At 51.0% G+C, this 23242-nt stretch overlaps 11 protein-coding genes and 1 non-coding gene across 12 annotated transcripts; 8 read left to right on the top strand and 4 right to left on the bottom strand.

The window, feature by feature from the left end:
• Window positions 1-361: 361 nt before the first annotated feature.
• Window positions 362-1255, bottom strand: PMZ80_008084 (uncharacterized protein; the record flags this gene model as incomplete). Its single annotated transcript, XM_064876487.1, has 1 exon — window positions 362-1255. The coding sequence occupies one exon, from the start codon at window positions 1253-1255 to the stop codon at window positions 362-364; it is 894 nt and encodes a 297-aa protein (XP_064727794.1).
• Window positions 1256-1881: 626 nt separating this feature from the next.
• Window positions 1882-2436, top strand: PMZ80_008085 (uncharacterized protein; the record flags this gene model as incomplete). The annotated part of the gene is made up of 2 exons (XM_064876488.1): window positions 1882-2079; window positions 2146-2436. The coding sequence occupies 2 exons, from the start codon at window positions 1882-1884 to the stop codon at window positions 2434-2436; spliced, it is 489 nt and encodes a 162-aa protein (XP_064727795.1).
• Window positions 2437-3159: 723 nt separating this feature from the next.
• PMZ80_008086 (uncharacterized protein) lies at window positions 3160-4002 on the top strand (the record flags this gene model as incomplete). Its single annotated transcript, XM_064876489.1, has 1 exon — window positions 3160-4002. The coding sequence occupies one exon, from the start codon at window positions 3160-3162 to the stop codon at window positions 4000-4002; it is 843 nt and encodes a 280-aa protein (XP_064727796.1).
• Window positions 4003-4663: 661 nt separating this feature from the next.
• On the top strand, window positions 4664-5196 carry ACB1 (acyl-CoA-binding protein (ACBP)/diazepam binding inhibitor (DBI)/endozepine (EP); the record flags this gene model as incomplete). The annotated part of the gene is made up of 3 exons (XM_064876490.1): window positions 4664-4744; window positions 4821-4898; window positions 5047-5196. 3 exons carry the CDS (start codon window positions 4664-4666, stop codon window positions 5194-5196), a joined length of 309 nt encoding a protein of 102 aa, XP_064727797.1.
• Window positions 5197-6705: 1509 nt separating this feature from the next.
• On the bottom strand, window positions 6706-8439 carry PMZ80_008088 (uncharacterized protein; the record flags this gene model as incomplete). The annotated part of the gene is made up of 1 exon (XM_064876491.1): window positions 6706-8439. The coding sequence occupies one exon, from the start codon at window positions 8437-8439 to the stop codon at window positions 6706-6708; it is 1734 nt and encodes a 577-aa protein (XP_064727798.1).
• Window positions 8440-9221: 782 nt separating this feature from the next.
• PMZ80_008089 (uncharacterized protein) lies at window positions 9222-10930 on the top strand (the record flags this gene model as incomplete). Its single annotated transcript, XM_064876492.1, has 2 exons — window positions 9222-9341; window positions 9404-10930. 2 exons carry the CDS (start codon window positions 9222-9224, stop codon window positions 10928-10930), a joined length of 1647 nt encoding a protein of 548 aa, XP_064727799.1.
• A 59-nt stretch (window positions 10931-10989) lies between these two features.
• Window positions 10990-12367, top strand: PMZ80_008090 (uncharacterized protein; the record flags this gene model as incomplete). The annotated part of the gene is made up of 2 exons (XM_064876493.1): window positions 10990-11241; window positions 11288-12367. The coding sequence occupies 2 exons, from the start codon at window positions 10990-10992 to the stop codon at window positions 12365-12367; spliced, it is 1332 nt and encodes a 443-aa protein (XP_064727800.1).
• Window positions 12368-12900: 533 nt separating this feature from the next.
• On the top strand, window positions 12901-13612 carry GET1 (GET complex subunit get1; the record flags this gene model as incomplete). Its single annotated transcript, XM_064876494.1, has 3 exons — window positions 12901-12990; window positions 13042-13228; window positions 13278-13612. 3 exons carry the CDS (start codon window positions 12901-12903, stop codon window positions 13610-13612), a joined length of 612 nt encoding a protein of 203 aa, XP_064727801.1.
• A 939-nt stretch (window positions 13613-14551) lies between these two features.
• On the top strand, window positions 14552-16078 carry GCV1 (Aminomethyltransferase, mitochondrial; the record flags this gene model as incomplete). Its single annotated transcript, XM_064876495.1, has 1 exon — window positions 14552-16078. One exon carries the CDS (start codon window positions 14552-14554, stop codon window positions 16076-16078), a length of 1527 nt encoding a protein of 508 aa, XP_064727802.1.
• A 718-nt stretch (window positions 16079-16796) lies between these two features.
• PMZ80_008093 (uncharacterized protein) lies at window positions 16797-18434 on the top strand (the record flags this gene model as incomplete). The annotated part of the gene is made up of 1 exon (XM_064876496.1): window positions 16797-18434. The coding sequence occupies one exon, from the start codon at window positions 16797-16799 to the stop codon at window positions 18432-18434; it is 1638 nt and encodes a 545-aa protein (XP_064727803.1).
• A 2240-nt stretch (window positions 18435-20674) lies between these two features.
• PMZ80_008094 lies at window positions 20675-20793 on the bottom strand. Its single transcript has one exon. It is a non-coding gene; the product is annotated as a tRNA-Arg (tRNA).
• A 372-nt stretch (window positions 20794-21165) lies between these two features.
• STR3 (cystathionine beta-lyase) lies at window positions 21166-22619 on the bottom strand (the record flags this gene model as incomplete). The annotated part of the gene is made up of 2 exons (XM_064876497.1): window positions 21166-22344; window positions 22392-22619. The coding sequence occupies 2 exons, from the start codon at window positions 22617-22619 to the stop codon at window positions 21166-21168; spliced, it is 1407 nt and encodes a 468-aa protein (XP_064727804.1).
• Window positions 22620-23242: the final 623 nt, after the last annotated feature.

Below are 23242 nucleotides of genomic sequence, written 5' to 3' on the forward strand. Positions count from 1 at the left end.
CTAAGACCTTTGTTTCATCTGCTGGACGCAAACATGAATTGATGTGGTGAGACCATAGACGAACATCGATCCATTTCTATATTGCTTTGCAGCAATCCCGTTCCTCGTCAGCCACCCGTGCAATGCTCAGCGATGACTTTGGACTCAACAGATGGTACTAGGCCCGGGGAGCCGCTGACACTGCCGGCTCTTCCTGGCCGGAACTTCGAGATCGTTTCCCATTGCCTGTGTTGACAAGCACCCGTACCGGTTCGCTCCTCCGAGAACCTGGCACGCTCAACACCTTAAATCAGCCAGTAGCGTTATTGAGTTGTTGATCTCAGTATAGTTCTTTGGCCTCTAGCCTTCGCAACGAACCCACTCAAGCCATACTCCCCACAACCTCATCAACCACATCCTTCACCCCCTCAATCCTATGCGCAAACCTCCCCAAAAACATCCCATCAACCCATTCCCCAAGCCCATTCCCCCCATTCGTCCTCCCACTCCACAGCCCCGGCCCCGCACTCCCCCCATACACAATCCTCGTCTGCCCCGTCCTCCCCTGTTTCTTCTCAAAGTCACTCACGACCTGTCGTATCGCCTGCACCACTGGCCCAACAAACTCCACACCCGCCGGCTGCGCCGCCCCAATCGCCCACACAGGCTCATACGCGAATATCACCGGTGCATGCAGCGGGATCGCAGACAGCAACGATGTAATCTGAGGGATTAGTTGGCTCATTGCGTTGCCGACGGCCATTGACATTGGACCCTGGAGATCTGGTGCGTTGAGTTCACCGATGCAGACTAGCGGGATTAGACCTGTTTGTGATGCTGCGGCTGCCTTCTTGGCTGTTGTTTCATCTGTTTCGGATAGCAGTCGTCGGCGTTCGGCGTGGCCGAGTTCGACGATGGTGATGCCGAGGGTTTTGAGGGCGGCGGGGACGGTGCAGCCGGTGTAGGCGCCGTAGGTGGGCTCCCAGAAGCTGTCTTGGGCGCCGAGGTGGAGGGGCCATTGTTGGGGGTGTTTCGAGGACGTTGATGTCGATTGGGAGTGCTCTGAGAGGATGGCGGCGCAGGGGTGGATGCTGAGGAAGTCCGGGATGAGGCCGAATAGGATGTCGGAGGTGGGGAGGGGGATTATACCTGAGGAGGGGTCGAGGAGGGATTTGAGGTAGTTGATTGTGTGGGCGGGTGAGAAGTAGGCTTTTGTTGACATTAGGATTAGTTTTGGGGGGAGGTGCGGATAGGTTGGCTGGTTCGAGGCTGCCATTGTGTTTGGATTAGAGGTTGTTCGTTTTCCTTACGCTGCGTGTCTCAGTGCTCAGTAGATTTGTATCAGAATATGTCGAGGATGATTTGGTATTCATGTAATCATAGCATCGGGATATCATGCGCCGTAAAGGTATATATGCTGTGTGGAGCTTTGATAGTCGTGGGGACAAGCTGTCAACTTTGTCAGTGAAGGTGTGACAATTTCAGGAAGCCTTCACTCTGATATCGAATGTTACTAGCGACCTAAGACTCTGTGATTATCGGCCGTGCTCGCCGTACAATACTCCATAGAACATATATAGAACGGCTGGCTCGCCTCGACGACGCCCGGATTTCCTCTTCGAGCACTTCCGCCGCTCGCAACAAAAATTTGGGGAAGCCTATGGATCTCAAGGTTGTGACGTCGGCGAAAGAGCCGATCGCATTTCCACGTGAAGGACAAACATGTGGTGGGAGGGTGAATTCGATTTTATTCTACGAGTGTTCAACGAGAATTGTATTGGTAGTAGACTTTGCCCACACCAAGACTTGTAGAACGACTTCATTCTTCTGTATACACATCAGTACTATACACGAAGATACTACAACCGCAGACCAGTAGGGGCAATCAGAACACTACACACCATGAGCTCCCAATCACCACTTCGAATCGTTGTCGGTTGCGACAATGCGGGCTTCGCGTACAAAGATGCCCTGAAAGAGACACTTCAGAAGCACAAGGGCGTGAAAGAGGTCCTAGATGTTGGTGTCAATGATGCAAAGGACAGCAAGGCATACCCTCACTCAGCAGTCGATGCTGCACGCATGGTCAAGAATGGAGAAGTAAGCTGATACCTAGGAATACCCGTCCCTCACTCCCCTTATCAGAAACTGATACTTACTACTCAGGCCGATCGCGCCCTCCTCATCTGCGGTACCGGTCTCGGAGTTGCCATTTCAGCGAACAAAGTTGCTGGTATCCGAGCAGTGACAGCACACGACCCATACAGCGTCGAGCGATCAGTATTGTCGAACAACGCGCAGGTCCTGTGCTTCGGTCAGCGAGTAATTGGTGTTGAACTGGCGAAGAAGTTGGTGCAGGAATGGGTTGATCTGAGATTCGACGAGAGCAGTGCATCCGCTGATAAGGTCAAGGACATCAGCAACTACGAGGAGCAGTTTGATGCAAAGGCTGTGTAAAAACTGATCCAGATTTTGAAAATGAACACTTGATGGACATAGTATATCTGATGGCTCAGACTTCAAGAATGGTATTGATTCAGAACGGCTGAAGCAAGCGTGGAAGAAAACGCGAAATCGAAGGCGGCGACATGCTCAGCCAATTTCGCTTGTCCTTCCTGATTGGGAACTCGTCATATCTCGTCTGCCGCAGCTGCTCCTTCCCTTCCATCAATTGGGGTTGTTACCATCGTTCCTTCCCAAACAAACTGCTGCACTATTCCAGTCACCAACAGGGCTCGACGAAGGAAGCGACCGGCATAGATTTTCCTGCAGCTAATGTGTTGATCAAGACGCCAAATCTGCCTCGGTGAAAGCCGGCGAACGCTTCTTTGTTTCTTGTGTCCATTTCCCTCCATGACTTTCTGGCGTACCGGAAGCTGACATATCCAATGAAGTTGCCGACGATTCACTGCCACCATATGCAACCACCAATGCACCGCACTGCAACAGTTACACCTCGCCTTTGCGTGCCGTGCTGATCTCCCACACCAATTCACTGATACCTGAATGCCTTACTGACCGCAGCCCGTTCGATACATAACATCACCACCAAGATCACCACCGCCACCTCGGCTCATGACCCCTAGGGTCACTACCATACTATACGTCGCGCTCTCAACTTCTGCCGTTGTTTACATCATTGCCCAAATCATACACAAGGGGAGACAGGACCGGGTCAATATGGCATTTGCTCTCAAAGAGCAAGGCAATGAATATTTCAAAGCAGGCCAATATAAGGAAGCAGAAGACTTCTATTCGCAAGCCATATCAGTCCGCTCGAATGATCCAAAGCTCTTCCAGAACCGCGCCCTTTCGCGCATACGGTTGTCAGACTGGCGAGGCACAGAGCAAGATTCGAGGAAAGCGGTCGAGCTCGATGCTAAATCTATGAAAGCGCACTACTACCTGGCGCAAGCATTGCTGAATCTGAGGCATGTAGGCGAGGCACACAATGAGGCTCTAAAAGCCTACAGCATATGTCTTGCGACCAAGGACAGTTCAGCAGAAGTGGTAGGCCAGTTCGTGTTGAGGGCAAAGCAGGCTGTCTGGCAAGCAAAAGAAACAGCGCGCTTGCGCGAGATGAATGAAACACTTGCTGTTGTCGAGACTATGCTAGACAAGCAACTCGAGCGAGACCTGGCATATGTCGAGCAACGCTACGAGTGGCATGAGATTGGAGAGATGGGACGGGGCGAGGAGATTGAGCAGTTGAAGCAGGAGGCAGACGATCGGCGGCGCAACATTAGAGCTGCCTTTGCCAGAAGCGACAATCCAGATACACAAGAACGAGTAGTACCAGACTGGATGATTGATCCAATCACTTTCGAGGTCATGCACGACCCAGTGATTACCCCGAGCGGTGTGAGCTACGAGCGAGTTGTTCTTTTGCAACACTTGAAGCAAAGTAACCTGGACCCATTGACTAGAGAAAAGCTCACGGAGAGCCAGCTCGTCAGCAATGTCGGTCTAAAGTATGCTTGCAGCGAATTTCTGGAACGGAACGGGTGGGCAGTCGACTGGTAAGACCTGTTGGGCGAACATTTGAACACTCATTTTCTTGGCGAGCGTGCGAGCATTTTCAGGAGTTTATGGAAGCGTTCACCTTTATACGAGCCCAATCTTTGGCGCGTATTGGAAGACAGAAGGTCTCCACGAGCGGCATGGTCTGCAGGGCATGGTGTACCCGGACCGAACGTCTCCTGGCGATGCTGGTTGCTTGCGATCTACGAAATACGACATACAAGGCCACAATGTCGCTTCAAGGATCTGTCGCCTTGTGCGTACGATGCCAGGACAGTGTAGCACCGCGGATCGCGTCATGTTGTTCAGAATATCGAACGCCGTTGAATAACCTTGATCATGGTCAACCACGTACCGAGCAGTGCCTCACTACCGTATCCCTGCCGCTGCTACCGCATTTGTACTACCCCACAAGTTCGGACTTTGCTTCTTGCCATGCTTTCTGGTGGGATGATCCTGCTGTACGTCATTTTCGGCTCCAACAATTACGTGCCACGTGAACTCAGTATCAGACGCAGTAATCAAGAGTCAACACCGTGACCAACCGATCGCAGGCTTAAGGACAGTTGTGTATATCAGGATAACTCTGCCCTTCGTATATACTGTCTTGTCCCGTGCACATATTCGTCTTTGAGATCTACATTTCACTGAACATAACCCCGCCATGCCTGGTCAAGCATTTCAAGACGCCGTCAAGGCATCGAAGCAGTTGACTCAGAAGCCATCGCAAGATGAGCTGCTGCAGGTATGTCACTCTCTGAGCAATTCAGCACGCGATGAAAGCTCAGGTCTTCTGCTACAGTACTGACTAAATCTCCCAGATGTACGCCTACTTCAAGCAGGCCCAACAAGACCCCCCAATTGACAAAGCTCCTGCTCCAGGAACATTTGACTTGAAGGTATGTCCATATCCCGCAGAAGATCACTCCTCCTCTATACCCAACGCGCAGTGAGACGGCCAAAGCACCTCCTACGATCCACCCACTCGTCACCTCCATCCAGCCCCGCAGTCACCATCATCAAAGCCCAGATCTAACACCCAACCAGGGCAAAGCCAAAAAGAAGGCCTGGCAAAAAGTCGTCGACGAAGGCGTAACCCCCCAATCCGCCGAGCAGAAATACGTTGCCCTCGTGAACCAGCTGAAGGATAAATACGGGTATGACCCTAAGAAGGCGCCCGAGGCGGTCGGCGCTTAGTGGTATCGCTGGCATGATATGCAGACGAGGGCTGTGAGGTTGAGTCGTGTGAGTTGGAGGAGGAGACGGATGGATCCTAGGGATTTGTGAGGATATCACGAAAGATACGATCAAGAATGGATCGCTGCAACAAGAGCTGGGAAACGCCTGATGGTGAGCCCGTGATTCAGAGGACATAACGCTGGGAAGCAGGATGAATGAATGCACGATTGAGCTTCTTGTTCGGGCTTATCATGCAAGACCTTGAACCAATGCATAAATGAACCTATGTTTGGCTCTCGCAGTTCACTCCGTCTCGAAGCACGCCGCGGCTGCCATCTTCAGGAGAACTGATCAACCATGCTACACGCCTCCTTCAGCGGTGTAACACGATTCATTTCTTATTCCATCCACGTTGTTCTCAACATCCTCCTAGCACCGTCCGGCAACATCATCGCAAGCAAAGCTCTTCAGTTCCAGCCGTCCCGCCCATCCCGGTTCAAAAGGCTACCTTACAGTGTCCTTTTTCCACAGCATTCACCCAACCCAGTGGCAATTCATGCTCACGCTTCAACGGATCGAAGGTCTCACCTCAGCCCAGAGGACGTACTAACCCTTGCATCCAAGCACTAACAAGACGTAGATTCAACAACGCTGAACACCATTCCATATCTGCGGAGTGTCCGTCCTCATGCCTCTACGGTCAACGATAATTGAAGGTCAAGACGCTACGTCCCCGGCGAGTTTCCTAGAGAAATCTACGTTACCTTGGATCATATAGCATCACCGCTGCAGGCGCGCTCACCTCGCCTTGCGTGATGCCCAATTGAATTAGATCAACGTTGTCGTCGAAACAGAGGTACCACACAGGCAATATCATCCAGCAGAAACCCGCTGCCGATATCAGCGACTCGATCATACAGATGCACATCGCCATGTAGCTCACTTTTCCCTCTCAGATTGAATATCTCGTGCGAGCGGACCGACCAAGCCAGGCTCTGCGTATCTGCTCAAGCGAGTATACCCGTCCAACTACTTAGTCATACGCACATGGGCACAAATAGCGTAGCATACATGCATGGATGATGTCGGCGCTTGCTGACCTTGTTCGACGTCTGGGTGCGGCGTATTCATGGTAGCTTTGTTTTTGAGCTCGAGGGGGAATTTGTGGTGGCCAGTTCCTGGAGGCGGCTGTTTGGGGCTAATGGCAGGATCAGTGGGACTATGTCCGACCCGACGAGGTTATTAACAAGATGTCTGGGATTTGATGGAGTTTTAGTGGATGTTCGAGTGGTAGGGAAGGAGGACGATGAGGATTGAGGCCTGCAGGGAGACGTTGAGGAGAGATTACAAGGGCTGAATATCATGCGTCATGTGTGGAACATTATCATTACTCGTATTGCTACACTACTCATACAAATGATCGTTCAGACTCGAACTACTTTTCAACAACTATGATGCGGAAGCGTTGTGGTTCATGGCTGATTCCATTTCTTTTCAGTCCTTCTACCTCAACATGGTCGTTCGACCTCAACCCCACGTCCGTCCAAGCCTGTCGGGTTCCTCATAGGTCGATGATGGACTCCACGGCATCTCACCAGGACCATACGATGTCAGCGGCAGATCATACGGCATTCTCATTCCAACGACGACCTTGTCTCCGGTGCTGGGCGTTCGAGGAATGTCTGGCAAATCCATGCCGAAGGTCGGGACCATTCGCCCGGTAGCTTTGCCGTCAGACTCGTCGAGGAACAGCTCCGGCCAGATTAGTACACCAATCTCGAAACTTGAGATGTGTGATATAGCCTCTCCTGGATCTTTGACTCCTTTTGCGACCTTTGCTGCCGTGCCCCATGCTTGTGTGCTGAGGTTGGCGCTAGTGACCAGTACCCAGTCAATATCCGGTGTAGGATTTTCGGTTGTTGGTTTCGAGCCGTAGCAGATGTAGGTTTTGATGTGTGGTGGTACCAAATGGCGGCCGGCTTGCATTGATGTATTGGCAGACTGAGCGCCCCACCTGTGCAGATATGGGCGGAGTGCCGCTACTTGTTTCTGCTGGGCTGCGGATATAGTTTTTGTGTGGATGCTGCCACCTGTTGCATATCCAGTAATGGCACTGCGAAGGTCGGTCGGCGTTGGATAGATGATTGAGGTTGACAAATGCTTTGCAGAGGACCGTGCTGCTTTGAACACTGTCTCATCAAGCCATGTCGCTGGCAGAGTAGCAATGGAAGAGACTTGACAGACCAGGTGCTGTTCGTGTGTTGATTTTAACTTCGAGCTGTTACCAGCACCCACGGCATCAGCCAGAGCGAGATGTCCCCATCTCTTGTCCGATGGATCTGATGTTTTGACATAAGACGGCACTGATGCGACCAAAGCTGCGCGTACAGCGTGAAAGTCATGCTTGCCGAGCTGTTCAATTAGAGGCTTGAGCTTCCCTCCGTAGGCACCGAGGTAGCGTAGTAGATCGTGCTTGAAGCGACTACCACTACCTATCGCGCCCACGGCCGACTCCTTGTCTTTAGACGCTTGTAACAAGGGAAGAGCAGGAGACCTCCATGCAGCCTGGGTCATATGGTCCCAGTCCTTCTCCAGCATATTCGCTGTATGTATGATAACCTGAGCAGTGTCATCGTGCTTGAAGAGGATAATCATCTTGCTGTGATGGGTGCCAAACGGATCTGGTAGGTATGCTCGGATCTCTTGTACGTTCTTCCATATCTTCAGGTGCTCTTCAATGGCCTGTCTGTTCCCATCTTCTCTTTTCCATGATCCGTGCACGATCTTTACGTTGACAAGCTGACGTACATCTGCATCGAAGTGTTGCATGGTCCAGTTGACATCGAAGCAGAAGTTGAAGATCCATGCTTCTTTGATGAGAGGGTCGCCGAGAATATCGTGTAGGCTGACACTGTCGATGTTGTCCTTTGCCGATAGACCTCGTACTCGAGTAAGCTGGAACGGTGATCGAATGACTCGTCGAGTACTGCTCGCTAATCGTCCATTAATTTGAGTAGGTGCCGTGAAGCTGCCGTTGATCTGGCTAGTCGGCAGTGCTCGAAGGGTGTCAGCTGCTTGCGTTGAGGTTCCTTGCGTCCTGCGTCCGTTAGATGGAGGTGCTTCCGAACCATTACTTGTCCTGCTCTGTGGCGGTGATATTGGACGCGAAAGCGTGGACAAGAAGCCAGCTCGTTGAGCTCGAATCTGTTCAGCATGACTCGCGTCAAGACGCTGTTTCTTGAGAGGTGGTTCTCCAACCATATCACATATGATGCTGACACACGGTCTGCTTCTCACTGTCTGCAATAGTTTTCACAGTCGCGAGCTTCGGAAAATGGTGGTCATTCAAGCGGCATGCCGGTCATGATTGTAGATACAAGCAGCGTTGTAGGAGATGCACTTGGTGCACAACCGCCTCCCTACGCGCTTGTATCATTGCATGACAGAGGACAAATCGGCTGCGCGGTATCGAGACGCGCTGCTATCATGGCATGGTTAGCACAACCGCGTCTCAGTTCGTCATCTGAATTATCGCTGGCATGGCCAGGAAAGAGCACCCTGGAACTCATCAAGGAGGAAGCGCGTTTGCTTAAACACGCCAAGCCTCATGCTCCCGATTCTCAATAGAGTACCTTTCCGAACTTTCTGAACTCGACATCACTTCCACACTTTCAAATGATGGGCTGCTGTCACTGGTGCTTGAGATGTAATCGCTGGCTTCATGTGCTTGTCACTTCGAAATGAAGAGCCTCGATCTGAATATGGGTTCAACGATGCAGTCGAGGTTCGGGAGGTCGTTCATTACTGACAATGTCTAAGGAAGTGAAGGTAGGTCCTGCATTTTCTTCGTCTTCTGTCCTATTAGTGCTTGTGGTTTCGGCAATATCTTCACTACGTGCAGGCTGCTGCCTGTAACTGGGGAGTCCGCCCTGTCACAACATGTGACAAACAACAACATCTACAAGTTTCTATTCAACCTCCCACCCTCTTCCCACCCCAACATTCCCTTTGTCGACATATCGCAATCCCAGGAGACCGCCAACATGTCAAATCTCGAGAAGAGCAATCTCGAGGTCAAGAATGGAGTGAAAATTCTTGATCAACTGAGAACAACATTGCAGCGTGCTCCCCAGACAGCTATCACAGCACCCTGGCTGCGACAAGTGGAAGCCATACACTCCAAGCCACCTAGACTGCTAATTGGTGTTGTTGGCGCCACAGGCAGCGGAAATCATCTGTCATCAATGCTCTGCTAGGAGAGCAGCAACTGATTCCTACAAATTGTATGAGAGCCTGCACCGCGGTGGTCACAGAGATCTCCTACAACGATCGAAATGAAAGTCCTTACGGTACGACAATCGAGTTTGTGTCGGAGTCTGAATGGAGGAAAGAGCTTGAACTACTCCTCAGCGATGTTGAAGGCGCTGCAGGCTCGATTTATGATGAAGAGTCTGAAGCAGGTATTGCCTTTTCTAAGATCAAGGCCGTATATCCCACTATCACGGCTCATAACATAGGGAAGGTGACTGTGGAGCAGCTAATGCGAGTCAAGAAGGTGGCTGAGCTTCTTGGTTGCAACTTGGAGCTTCAAGAGGAGACCGCCATAGCTCTCTACACATCGATGAAGAAGTTCATCGATAGCAAGGAGAAGAACGCAAGCATCGGCCCTGGGGTGGACGCCGAGAATGAATTCTGGCCAATGATCCGACGAGTAAAGGTCTACACAAAAGCTTCTGTCCTTGCTACAGGCTCTGTTCTGGTCGATTTGCCCGGAGTCGCTGACAGCAACGCGGCTCGCTCCGCCGTTGCTCGCAAATACCTTCAGAACTGCACAGCATTATGGGTTGTGGCACCAATCATCCGAGCAGTGGACGATAAAAGCGCTAGACACCTCTTAGGGGAGGGCTTCAAGCGTCAATTACAGCGGGACGGTACACTCAATAGGATGACTTTTATCTGCTCAAAGACAGATGAAATCGTTCTCGGTGAGGTGCGAGGTGTCCTCCAGCAGGATGCCGAGTTCAGCGAGAAAATCGCTCCCATCGATAAAGGCAAAGCAGATCTCGACAAGGACCGCGAGGCTCTAGTAGAGAGCTTGACAGCTTCCAGAGCCAGCATCGAGGCATTAGATAACCAGAACCGGGAGGCCATCCTCATGGAAAAGGCTTACCGAGACCTGAGGGCCATGGCCGCGAAAGGTGCTGTTGTCTATCCGCCTGTCCTGAAACCAGCCGCAGCAGCCAGCCCAAGCAAGCGCCCACGTTCGGATGAAGACGCTTCTCCTCAAACCCCGAAGAAGAGTCGAACGCAACAGTACCTTTCACAGACGTATCAATTCCCATTGAGAAGAGCGGCGTCCACCGCAGTCCCTGCTTCTCCGCCCGCCGATGCATCCCCCAGCCGCACCACGACCGGAACCTACCAGCAGGATACTTCGAAGCCTCAATTAACGCCTGCTGAGGTGGCGAAGCAATTACAAGAACTGAAGGAGCTCCGAGCCAAGATCCGCGATGAGAAGAGCGAGCTTAGAAAGAAGAAAGCAGAGCAGATGCAAGCACTAGCAGAGCTGAAGAGATCGATGGCGAGATTCGTGAGCAAGAATGGGTCGCTTGCGTGCTTGCACGAAACAAATACTCTTCAGGCTACATCCGAGAAGACTTCGCTGTTGGTATTCAAGACCTTCATCGTGACGATGCTGAGGATGATGACGATTTCGACCCTGAAGCAGAGATCCAGCATGGTGGAGAGTTGAGTCAGAGTCTTCCCGTGTTCTGCATTTCGTCTCAAGGCTTCCAGAAGCTGTGAGGTAATATGGAGGATGAGCAAATCGCTGCATGCTTCTTTTCTGAGGAAGAGACCGGCATACCCGCGCTTCGCGACCATGCATACAAGATCGGCGAAGCAGAGACGATAGCTTCCGCTGAGGCTCACACTAACAAGCTTAAGTCTCTCTTGACATCACTGGATTTGTGGTCTTCAGGCAGCGATTCTGCTATGATCACCGACGATGAGGCTGAGAGCCAGAGTCAGAAGCACCAGGAAATTGTCGACGATCTAACCAAGGTATGATACGCTTCCTAATAACACACATCCTAGCTAACATGCGTAGGGATTGCTCGATATCACGAAGAGCACAATCGTCGAAATGGAAAATGAGATCACGACAAAGATCCTCGATATTCTGTCACAAGCGGCTAAGGCTGGCAGCGAAGAGGCTGTCCTGATAGCATTAAAGTGGGGTGCTCCTCGCAAGTCGGAAGAACCGGGTCTAGCTTGGGGCACATACCGAGCTACAGTACGGTGTGAAGGTCGATTTGCCAACTCAAAGAAGGAGCACAATTTCAACGAGAATCTCGCGAAGCCGTTCATGCGAAAAATCGATCCGAAATGGAATCATGTATTCAACAAGACTATCTACCAAATTCTCAACAATGGCATCGCGCAATGCAAGACTAAGGTCGATGTCTTCGAGACTGCGTTCAGCGACATCATGACGACCAAGGGAACGGCCATCACCATCAAGGCTATTTTCGATGATCAGCTCGATCGGTTCGTCAAGTCACTTGATGGCGTTCTGCAGGACGTCAAGAAGAACATCAAAGCTGAACAGACAACTGCTAATAGGTTGTGTGAAGAAATCATCCAATCCGAGATGAGCGAGGTCTACGAAGAGTGCAAGGAAGAGCGTGGCACTGGACGCTACACGCGCATGAAGAATACGATGAAAACTCACCTCGAAGAGAACGCGGAAGAAATGTTCAAGCAAGTGCGAGTGCACATGCGATCCAATCTTCGGAAGATGATGAAGTCTGTCAAGAAGACGGCGCTCCGTGAGCTCGAGACATCCTGCGAGGCATTCAACCGAGACTGTGGCTACCTGATCTCACGAAAAGGTCGAGAATTCTCAGGACTTGAGCAAGGAATCCAGAGCGAGATTCTGGAAGTGTTGGATGACGCAAAGACTGTTTTCGATGCTGCCACTAAGCTCGATACTGCATCAGTCGCTCAAGGTGAGCAGTCTTTGCCGGTTCGAAGCGCAACCCCTGCTGCTGCCCCTGCTGTGGCCACTGCCGAGCCTGTTCAGACTTTCACTGCGACGGACTGGGGCGAGCTGGAAGAGCCAGAGAGCGAGGATGAGGGTGAGAGCGAAAGTGCCTCCGACGCTGAGCTACCGGACATCCTCCCATGAATACCGCTACCTTGTTACGCAATTGGTTGGATTCATGTCGTTTGGCTTCAGCTGTTGACTCTACATGCAAGGAAGCGGGACGGAAGTGAGGCGGTATGAGCCTACAAGCGAAGACGTGAGTTGGAGCCCGTTGGATAGAGTAGGAGGGGGAGCTTCGTCCCTGAACATGAGCGATGATTGGTAGACCGTAGCTGCAAAGCTTAGAGGTTGTTGATGATAGAGCATAGATGTCCAGTCAGAATGAGAATATCACAAAATATACTGGCCTCTATCTGTGCGGACGCTGACACCTCAATCCACCGAGGACGTGATCGCGTTTGCTATAGCGCGACAGACACCTCTACAAACACTGATTAACAAGACGGATCGAATCAAGGCAAGCAGGACCGAAAGGACATGCCACTTCTAGCGCGACTACCAAAGTGCTACGTCACCCTCAATTTTCCCAAAACACCTTGCGAATCGTAGAAACAGATACACAGAGACTAACCTGCAAGATTGATCTGTCGCCGAAGTAGCATGAGACAGCCGACATGATAGTCTCACTTTTCGCAGCAGTGCTGCTAATACAGACCCTCCTCTTCATAATCAACGCCGTCGGCGCAAAGACAATCAACGAAATTGTGAGAAGAACCTCAACCGACACGAGATCAAACATACTGACAGCACGATAGCTATGGCGATTCTCAGCCCGTCTACCACTGAGCTCGAGCAAAGATGCGCAGGACCAATTACGACTACGGCAGGAAGTGTTACGACTCAAGAAAGAGATGAACGCCGTGAGTGCCCAGGACAATTTTGCGAAGTGGGCGAAGATACGGCGGGAACATGACAAGGCCATGGCAGCTCATGATCAGAAGGGTGAGTAGACAGGCGCCGAAGAATCGAGAAGGTCACTGACAGGACACAGCGACGGATGTATCAGCGCATCGACAATCGTTCGACTCCAAGGCCAACATCGCACGATGGATTATGACAAGTGGCATGCAGATGCTCTTACAATTCTGGCACGCAAAGACGCCGGTATTCACGTACCCTCGAGGATGGTTGCCGTGGCCAGTCGAGTGGCTTCTGGCTTTCCCACGATGTCCCTACGGAGCAGTTTCAATTAATGTCTGGAGCATGACTTGTGGTACGATCATTGCGATGGTTGGGACCGAGGTACTGGGCATAGCACAGAGCCAGCCAGCCGCAGCGGAGAAGCAGAAGATGGCTATGGGAGCAGGAGCACAAAAGAAGATGTAGCAGAGGAAATTTGATGAGAACATGTTTGCAAAGCAGACTTCGATCAGAATTGTTTCAACCTTTTTCGTCAACGACAAGACATGCTCTTTGAGGTCATGCCAGTCTAAGTGCTTGACTCTATGATTGATGTGTTCATCATGTGAAGTTGCTGCAGATATCCTGCCCACTCGTAGCATTTCAATTCATTCCAACTCAGTCTGGTCCTTTCGACGGGACATCCACCAGTCTTCCAACCAGCCGCTTTCCATAAGCTACAGACTCATAAAAGATAATGGAAGGATCTCCACGCCACGAGAATAAGCCCCATCGAGTTACTCAACCAGCATGACAAGCATACCAATCAAGCAATCGCATATCTGTATACGTACGACGAATCGCGCAACCTCTTTCTACCTCTGATCCCCACTCCCCAAGACTCCAATGTGACCCTCGCCTCCTCTTCGAAGCCGAATACAAACGGTGACAAGGTTGAGTCCGGATTCGTGGGAGAGGTACGAGGCAGTAAGCCGCAAAATGTGCTTTTATGGCGGCGCCTTTCGGCAGGTCCGTGACAACGGTGGTCCGGGGACTTTCTCCCAAAGCAAGTATGGTGTGCAAGCGACCGTGTCAAGGGTGCGAGCTGTCCGTAAGCTTCGAATGCGATTCTTCGTGCGTGGAGATGTGAAGAAGAGAAAGTTGAGGGAGGTGCGATTGGTAGAGTGGAAAAGTTATGGCGCGGAAGTGCCAAGAGTTATCACGCTAAATTATTGCCAGCCTCGTGAGTTTCTTCGGAATTGACTCCGATTATCTCCTCTCGGTGAACTCCTCTTTGTGATACGAGGTTGATATTGCTATCTGTCCAAGAACAGAGAGGAGCATCGTTACAATAGTCATCAGTAGTATTGATCATTGCAAGGCAGTCCTCCTAGATTCAGTAATTTCCTGCTAATCACCTTCGACATGCCTCCCGCAAGAGGAATACGAACTCTTCTCGAATCCTCAATACGTACCAATCGTCCTCAGATAAGGCCAAATGAGCTTCAGAAAGCTCAAGCCAGAGGCCTATGCACCTGTCGCAATACGTCTATCACCACTGCGAACCAATCCCCAAGATCAACCTCCCTTCAACAGCCCCAACAATACATCAGCAGACCTATCAGAACCGTCCCCCAAACGCGCCATGCCTCATCAACCACATCAGAGCTCAAGCACACACCACTCGACAAAGTCCATACCGAAGCAGGCGCCAAGATGGTGCCCTTCGCCGGCTACAGCATGCCCTTAGAATATCCAGATCAATCTCATCCAGAGTCTCACCGTTGGACACGCGCAAACGCCTCGCTCTTCGACGTCTCACATATGGTTCAGCATAAACTATCTGGTCCATTAGCCGAGGAGTTTCTGATGACCATCACTCCATCATCGATCAACACGCTCAAGAAACACCACTCCAGCTTATCGTGTCTATTAGATGAGAACGGTGGAATCATCGATGATACGGTCATCACCAGACTAGGTAGAGACTCCTTTTACTTCGTCACCAACGCCGGCTGCCGCGATACAGACCTTGCGTACATCGAAAAGCAAATGACACAGTTCCTCGAAAGCAAAGGCGTACCCAATGCCAAATCAGACGAGAACATCAAGTGGCATGTATTGAACTGCCACTCGCTCGTTGCTTTGCAAGGCCCAAAGTCACAGGAGGTCCTACAAGCACTTGTATACCACGACACCGAAGATGACACTGGCACCTCACCTGATCTGAGTACTCTCGGCTTCGGCGAGTCACGGTGGCTACAGTTGACTACAGAAGGTGAAATGAATACACCCAGTCTACTAGTCAGCCGAACGGGATATACAGGTGAAGATGGCTTCGAAATTAGCATTCCTTCCGAGAATGGAGATAGTACAGAGTTGGCAACGGCCATTGCCAAGTCGATCATCAACGACTCGTCGATCGTCCGCTGGGCGGGCCTCGCGGCACGAGATAGTCTGAGGCTTGAGGCAGGCATGTGTCTCTATGGCCATGATATCTCGACGCAGACTACACCACCCATGGCTGCGCTGGGGTGGATCGTGGGCAAGGATCGTCGGTCTGACTCTGCAAGCCCGGCTTTCTATGGACGGTCTAGAATCCTCGAGCAACTTGCATCTCCCAAGACAATGTCTGAGCGTCGCGTAGGGTTCTTAGTTGAGAAGGGACCAGCCGCACGTGAAGGAGCTGAGGTTGTGGATCCAGAGAAGAACGAAGTTATTGGAAAGATTACATCTGGCTGTCCAAGTCCGAGTATGGACGGGCAGAATATTGCCATGGGGCTGATCAAGAACGGTTACCATAAGAGCGGGACGAAGGTGGGCGTCAAAGTGAGGAAGGGTGTCAGGAAGGCAGAGGTGAGCAGGATGCCGTTCGTGCCGAATAAGTTCTACAGGCCGGATAGTAAGGATGCGGAAAAGAAGGAGGTGAAGAATAATACGGGGACGAAGTGAGTGGTAGCTAGCATTCTCTCACGCCTCAAGCTGAAGATTCTCGAAACTTTACCACGGTTTGACTTGACGCATGGGCATATAGCAGTCAAGGCCTGTCTTGCACAATGAAGGGAAGGTCTGGCAACATCACGCAGGGATATTGTTTAGGATGAGTGCAGTTGTTTTTACTGCAAGGTCGGCCACATAATACACACCAAATAGCGCCGGCGAACGCGGAGTCTCGAGGCAAAGATACCCTTTACGTTATTTTCAATCTGCCACAATCAATTGGAGATTCTCACGAGCACTTAGTGTCTGCCACCTATCGTTTTTTCAGTGTTAGCAGCCTTCGATACTGGGGAGCATCGGACAGTATGCTGCTGATCCATGTTTGATACATAATCAAACGATCCTACGATCTGATTCGGCTGGCATACAAACCTAGCTGGGTGTGCGAACCGAGAGATGCCCGAAATCGGACATACCACGGCACCACTCGTCTGGCAATTACGCTTCTTTGCAGCTACCATTACAGACTGCACAGAAGCTTTTCTAGGGTCACGTGTGGTAGGAAGGTTCTCGCTTAGTAGGCAGTAGCACCCCACCTAACCGGTGACGAGACCCACGCTAGTATTCCTTCCTGTGTGCTTACCTATGGATCTCACATTGCTCGAAGTCTTGCCGTCGCGTATTTGTACTTCATTGCTTTTGCTTGCATCTGTCAGGAACGGCGCAAAACATGGCTGCAACTCGTGATGAGCAACAAGCCACGGCTATAGGCTCGAAGCCTTGCCTTATACTTGGACTACCAGATGAGATCCTCAACACCATCTTGTCGTATGTTATCACTGTTCCTTGGCATCCGCTCAATGCAACTTATCCTCAGGTGGCGGTTCAAAGACTGTTCGGGGCCAACATGTTGTTCGTTACCAGACGACTTCGGCAGATGGGCATTGGCGTGATTGCGACGCAATGCCTATGGATTCGGGTCACCTGCCACACGTCTCAAATCCACGCATTGCTACGGAGCACCCTCAATCGAGCTCCAGTACTTCGACCACCTGAGCGGGCGCTACTGCCAGTCGGTCTACCCCATATCTCGATTGACTTAGGTCTACAGAGCCACCGACAGAACACTAATGAATCTTCAGCTATGGAGGGTGCCCCGTCTGTGGATCAGAGTGTGATCTTTCCCTACAACCCTCACACATACGCAAAACTATATGCCAAAATTACGGATCATGCAACTGTCATGCAATCAGTCGTCGTACAAACCAACGAATTGCCTCCTCGCCTTCAGCGTATTGCCGATAGTGAGATTATACCACTCCTGGTACTTGATCAAGGTACTTCGTACGCGCGTTCGACATTTTGCAACGAGATCATTACAAGTGACCTCAAACCACGAGTCGATAGATTAATGTCCATGATTCAGCAACTCGATAAGCAAAACCTCAGGCTACAGGCGACGCTTCTCTGCATGTATCGTGGCTACACTCTCCACGCCGAAACAACACACAATACAGATATCCAACTAGATCTTGGGCAGTGGACACAAGATCTGGCAACAGGCAACCGTATGTACCATACCTCCAGCGTCGAACGCATGAGGCTCGTACGCACGATACATTACATCGAACACCGCGCCTGCATGGGCTTTCTTGAAGCCGCGGAGTTATACGGCTTGAAGTTCTGCAAGGCGCACGTTCATGGTCTTCTCTACCTTCCAGACCACATTCTTAGCCACAGATGGACCACTGAGCCGCATTTCCGTTGGTTCGGTCTTCCTGATCACGAACTCGCCGAGCTACATTACGCGCGTGCATTGCTCCATCGACACTACGTGAGGTATTGCAAGGTATATGCTCCGATGGGAGTGTATATGGATCGCGCCCCGAGCACCATTGAACTAGCCAGCCTCATTCCGCTAAGCCACCAGACTAGGCGTTATGCCTTTCATGCCTGGTGTCTGAATTCTCAGAATACCACATACCGCACGATGCTCAGAAACATGCCGTACGACGGGCTAGAAATGCAGGTTGCACAACGCCGTGGTGAGTACCAGACCCCAGACGGGACGACAAGGACTTGGGGTGGCCACTGGGACTTTACGACAAACTGGAAGAGATCTGAAGATGTAATGCCGTATTTTGACCAGGCCCAGCAGATTGGCAGGCTTGCACCGGTTGAGTACGACTCGCGGAGAGGTGATGAGCTGCCAAGACCTTTCGACTGGTCACATTTTGATGCGGACGTGGCGGTGCTGTTGGGGGAGATTGGCTCTCGTGGCCCTGGCCATCAGTGGCTGACCTTCGATCACGACCATGTGATTAGGCAAGACCGCCGGAAATTCACAGGCTGGCCGGATCCGGAGTAGAGATATCAGCGTCCGATCACAGGGATGAGTGCATTGCCAAATGAGGGAACCGAACGCTCGAAGGCCACTATCAGCTTGGATGAAGGATAGTCGGGCTACGTCGGTTGGAGCATACATACAGAACTGTGATGTGCGGCAGTATGGCGTGCTTGTCCACAAGAATGACCAAGGACGATGGATCTGCGACAGTGTTACTGGACAAAAGCTTCGTGCGTCAACTTCAGCCAGATGGCATTCGAAGCCGCTTGACGTTCATCTGTGCGATGACTGGTGAGATATCTGTCTCAAAGTCCCGAAACGAACATGCGTCTGAACGGGAATTACAGCTCGAGATGGCGGGCATTCACGTTGGCACGGCAGGAATCGGCAAGCAGCGTGTCGGATGGATGCAGAGAGGTGTGGATGTAAGTTGGGGTCTGTAAGCTCTAGTGATGCCATTCGAAGAGATCAAAAAGGAGATTGACGGATACGCGCGGCTGCAGGATCTCGCGACTCGTGACATCACAGTCCATCTTCCTATCGCTAGGACTTCGAGTACTCAGAAGCGGCAGTTGTCTGAAGGTGACAGTACATCCGAAACTCCTTCTGTCTCTAGCACGACTTTCGATGAGAATACTTCGAAGGTAGGATGAAGCGAAGGGGAAGACGACGAGGCAGGTACGCCCTGTAGTCACGGAAGACATGACTCGTGGTATGCGTACGGAGGTAAGTACACGCGAACAGGAGATTGGAGTGCATCCGAGCAGGCAATATCACCGCAGATCACCAAGGCGTTCTGCAACATGATGGGGAACATGTGCAAGTGTCGATATACTCCTGAGATATGACTTCATGAACGCCTCTATCAACTCAAGATAGGCCGTACCAGCCATCCTCATCTCACGATAGAGTCTACCAGTACTGCAGTCGAACAGCAACGGTGTCCACCAGACGTACACATACCTGTGTCCCTTTCTGCCGTTTCCCAAGCTGCGAAGTGATCAGGTTCTCCAACGCCGTCCAGAAGCCACTGTATCCACGTCCTGATTCTTCCTGGTATTGACGATTCCATCTACCTCAACCTTTATCCTGCACCCATCTGATCTGAACACTCATCAGCCTAGCTAAACATGCCTCTGCACGATCGCGTGACAAGCATGAGTATTCCATTTCACTGCTGTGATCTGCAATTCCGTTCGTACGATAGCCGTAGAAGACGAAGTCATCCGAGCGCTCAGCTTGGTCTCGTGTAGGCCGAAAGGGTCGGTCTGCTCTTAGAAATATGATATGAAATCTGCCTTGTCAAGGATAGCGGTCGTACCTGGTTCATGCCTGCTCTTTGACATGCAAAGAGTTGTCCTTTCCTGTTGACCTTGTGCCATGGCTTCCCTATCACCTCACTGGTGGTCGTTCCTGTCTCGGCGATACACATCTTGAATCTTTGTCTGCTTCGGCATCCTGCTTACGCTCGTGCTTACCTCCTCACAACAGTCGTACACACGTTCTTTAGTACCAGGCACGCCCGCTACATCACAAACTCAATACTCGCGATCAAATGACCTCCACTCCCACACAATCAACTCATCTTCGCTTATCCTCGTTGTTATCTCGCATTCTCCGACCACATTTACCTGGGACCAGAGGCTTGAGGATCAAATCAAGATCAAAGTCAAGTCTTGGGTAAGTAAGAGTAATCCAAGTGCTGAGAGCTCGGCATGGTACAGAAAAACTCAGCCTGATGTAAGTACCTAAGAAGCACTCTGTTGACCGCTCAGAACAGTCGCCGAGAAATGTCACACGGGGCCTATTCAAGGTAAGGTAACGAAACGTACGTCCGGGTTTGTAGGGTCCAGCTCTCCTTGCGACTAACGTAAGTTATGTCTCGTTGCTGTATGTAACTGCGCTTTGGTGCACTCTCATACTGTGACACCGCGGAAATTGACTGACTCCTCTCGAGTCCAGCACGATTACCTGATGATTAACATCAGTGTCCTCAACGTACCGGCTTCAGGAGCTGGATAGATACAGTATCAACTCTCGCAACATGGCTAACTCTCCGGATCAAAAATGATGATGCAAGAACCAAAAGCCCCTTAACCTCCTCGCTACGCAGCAAGCACACTGAAATGTTTTAAAAGCAAAAACATCTCAGGTTCGTTCATAAGGAGAACAAAAAGAAATATCGTTTAAGATAATACAACAGATTCAGTCCGACCTATTAATGTCAGTTGTTTGAACTTACAAGCTTCCAAGAGTGGTACCAACCTAGGTGGGACTCGAACCCACAGCCTCAGCTTCAATCCACCTATTTTCTAGGCTTGAGGAATAGAAAACTCTCAAATAATAGGAGAGCTACGCGCTACCATTGCGCCACCAGCTAAGAACTGTTAGACTGGATTATACAGAAAGTGACGAAGAAACATACGCCGAATGTGTGTGCGCGAAAAGCACAATTTAGCGCGAAATTTGCTGTCATTATGATTATGTACAATCGTGAGCTGTATACAGAAGTTCATGGTTTGCGGGCGGTCCAATGCTTGCAATGCGATGTTCCCGATGTGTTTGGTTGCAATAGGTTGCTTTTAGCTGCTCCTGAGCACGCCTGTGTTCGTTCAAGGTTTCTGTCTTGGCACTCATATGTCTTCACATGTGGTGGTGTTTGTAGCTTAAAAGAAATGGGTTCAGCATCGTACTACATTCGCTCGCGTTCATATATACACAAATTCCACAATTATTCCTCCTTTGATGGCTCTCACGGCTCATTCTCCGCCGCAGCATCAGCAGCAATCTTCTCGCCCTCTACCGGATCATCCTGCTCAATAGTCCTGTTCCGTGCACTGATCCCGTCAATCGTAACATTCATCGCACCTGCCTGTACCATCGCAGTCCTCAAATCATCCAACAGGTCATCGCCATCCTCAATACCGACACACAACCGGATCAAGTCCTCTGGTACACCTCTTTCCGCCCTTGTCTTCGCATCAATACTGGCGTGACTCATGCGGCAGGGCATACTAATCAGACTGTTCACGCAGCCAAAAGAGACAGAAATCGCCCACAACTTAGCAGACTCCACGATTCGCTCCGAGAGGTTGATATCGCCCGTCTCGAAGGAGAGTACCGCACCTGGACCCCGCGCCATAGAGTTGTGTAACTCATACTGCGGGTGACTCTTCAACCCCGGATATCGCACCTTGAAGCCCGCTGACTCGAGAAACTGCGCGATCATCATAGCGTTCGCTTGTTGTGCATCCATTCGCACCTTTAGTGTCTTGATTCCCCTCATAAGCAGCCAGCAATCGAAGGGCGCCAGTCCGCATCCCGACGAGTTGATGGTGAAAAACAGTCTGTTACCCAGGTCCTCGTCGTTGATGGCGAGAACACCAGCCATGAGATCATGGTGGCCAGAGAGATATTTCGTGCCAGACTCGTAGACGACGTCTGCGCCGAGATCGAGCGGGTTCTGTAGGAGAGGAGAAAGCATGGTGTTATCCACGCTCACTAGACAGGCAGGATTGGCGATATGTGCCATGTTTGCAATACTTGGGATATCCACGATCTTGATGAGGGGGTTCGTGGGTGTCTCGAGGAGAACCATTGCGGTCTTCGCGCTCAGCACCTCTTGGACCTTCTCGTTGTTTGTGGTGTCCACATGGTGCACGATGATGCCGCCGTAGGTGGAGAGGTATTTCAGTAGTCTGTGGCTGCCGCCGTAGAGGTCGTCGCCAGTGACTACTTCATCTCCTGGTCTCAGTTGTCTTGTTATCACGTCTAGTGCTCCCATTCCTGAGGATACGACTAGTGCTCTTTTTGCTCGCATGATCTTGGCTAGGTGTTTCTCGAGGTGGGTTCGGGTTGGGTTGCCGCTGCGAGTGTAGTCATACTCGTTCGATGCGCCGGCGGTGGCCGAGGTCTGTTTGAATGTGGCGGACTGGCAAGGTCAGTATTGGCTCTCGCAGTAAGAGAGTGGAAGCATACCTGGTAGATCGGCACACTTGAGGCATTGTACTGGTCGTTCCCTTCTGAGTAGACCAGCTGCGTGGCAATCGAGTATTGCCTTCCAGATCTTGGACTAGATGGTGCCGGTGAGGGAGGCAGATCATGGCCATCAAGGTCGACCTGTGCCAAAGCCTTACCCAGAGCATTCAGCTTGGGGTTCGGCAAGACGCCCGTAGGCGGTGTAGAGGAGGAGCTTGCTCCAGACATATTTTCTGGTAGCTGTGGCGGACGGCTCTCAAGGTGGGGGAACAAGCTCGACGACTTGTAGTTTCGATATCAGAACGCTGAGGCGCATATGAGCAGACGCCGAAATATCGATTGAGACTTGTGTTGTGGCACAGAAGCTTTGGTACAGATTGAGCAAACGTTGATCTGGAGATCAAGAAGGTGGTCTGGTCAAAGACCGACTCATTGTGGATCTGAGGCACTCGGTAATTCGATTTTAGTGCATGACGTGCTCAGGGACAGCGAAATCGGCATTCCCCATTTACGCCCATTGTGCCTGCCGCCTCTGTAGAGTAACACGAACAAGTTATGCAAGGGCAAGAGGTGAGGCATGAGATATACAAATCTGCTTCTAGGTTAACCAGGGTGTGACATTAGATCAAAAGAACACGCTATCGACACTGGTGCATTTACATTCGTATCTAGATTCATACATACAATTCTCGACCATCTCCCACTTCAACTATTCAACCACAGCTATACAAATCTCCCCCAACTATCCAATACATCCCCACAAGTCCTCTGACCTCCTGCCCAACTTGCTTCAAACATCGTTCCCCAAAATAAATGAAATAGAAAGTTGAAAAAGGTGGCCCTGCTGAGGG

The sequence above is a fragment of the Knufia obscura genome (genome assembly GCF_036327395.1).
Source record: "Knufia obscura strain CCFEE 5817 isolate CBS 148926 chromosome Unknown scaffold_10, whole genome shotgun sequence".
Taxonomy (NCBI): domain Eukaryota; kingdom Fungi; phylum Ascomycota; class Eurotiomycetes; order Chaetothyriales; family Trichomeriaceae; genus Knufia; species Knufia obscura.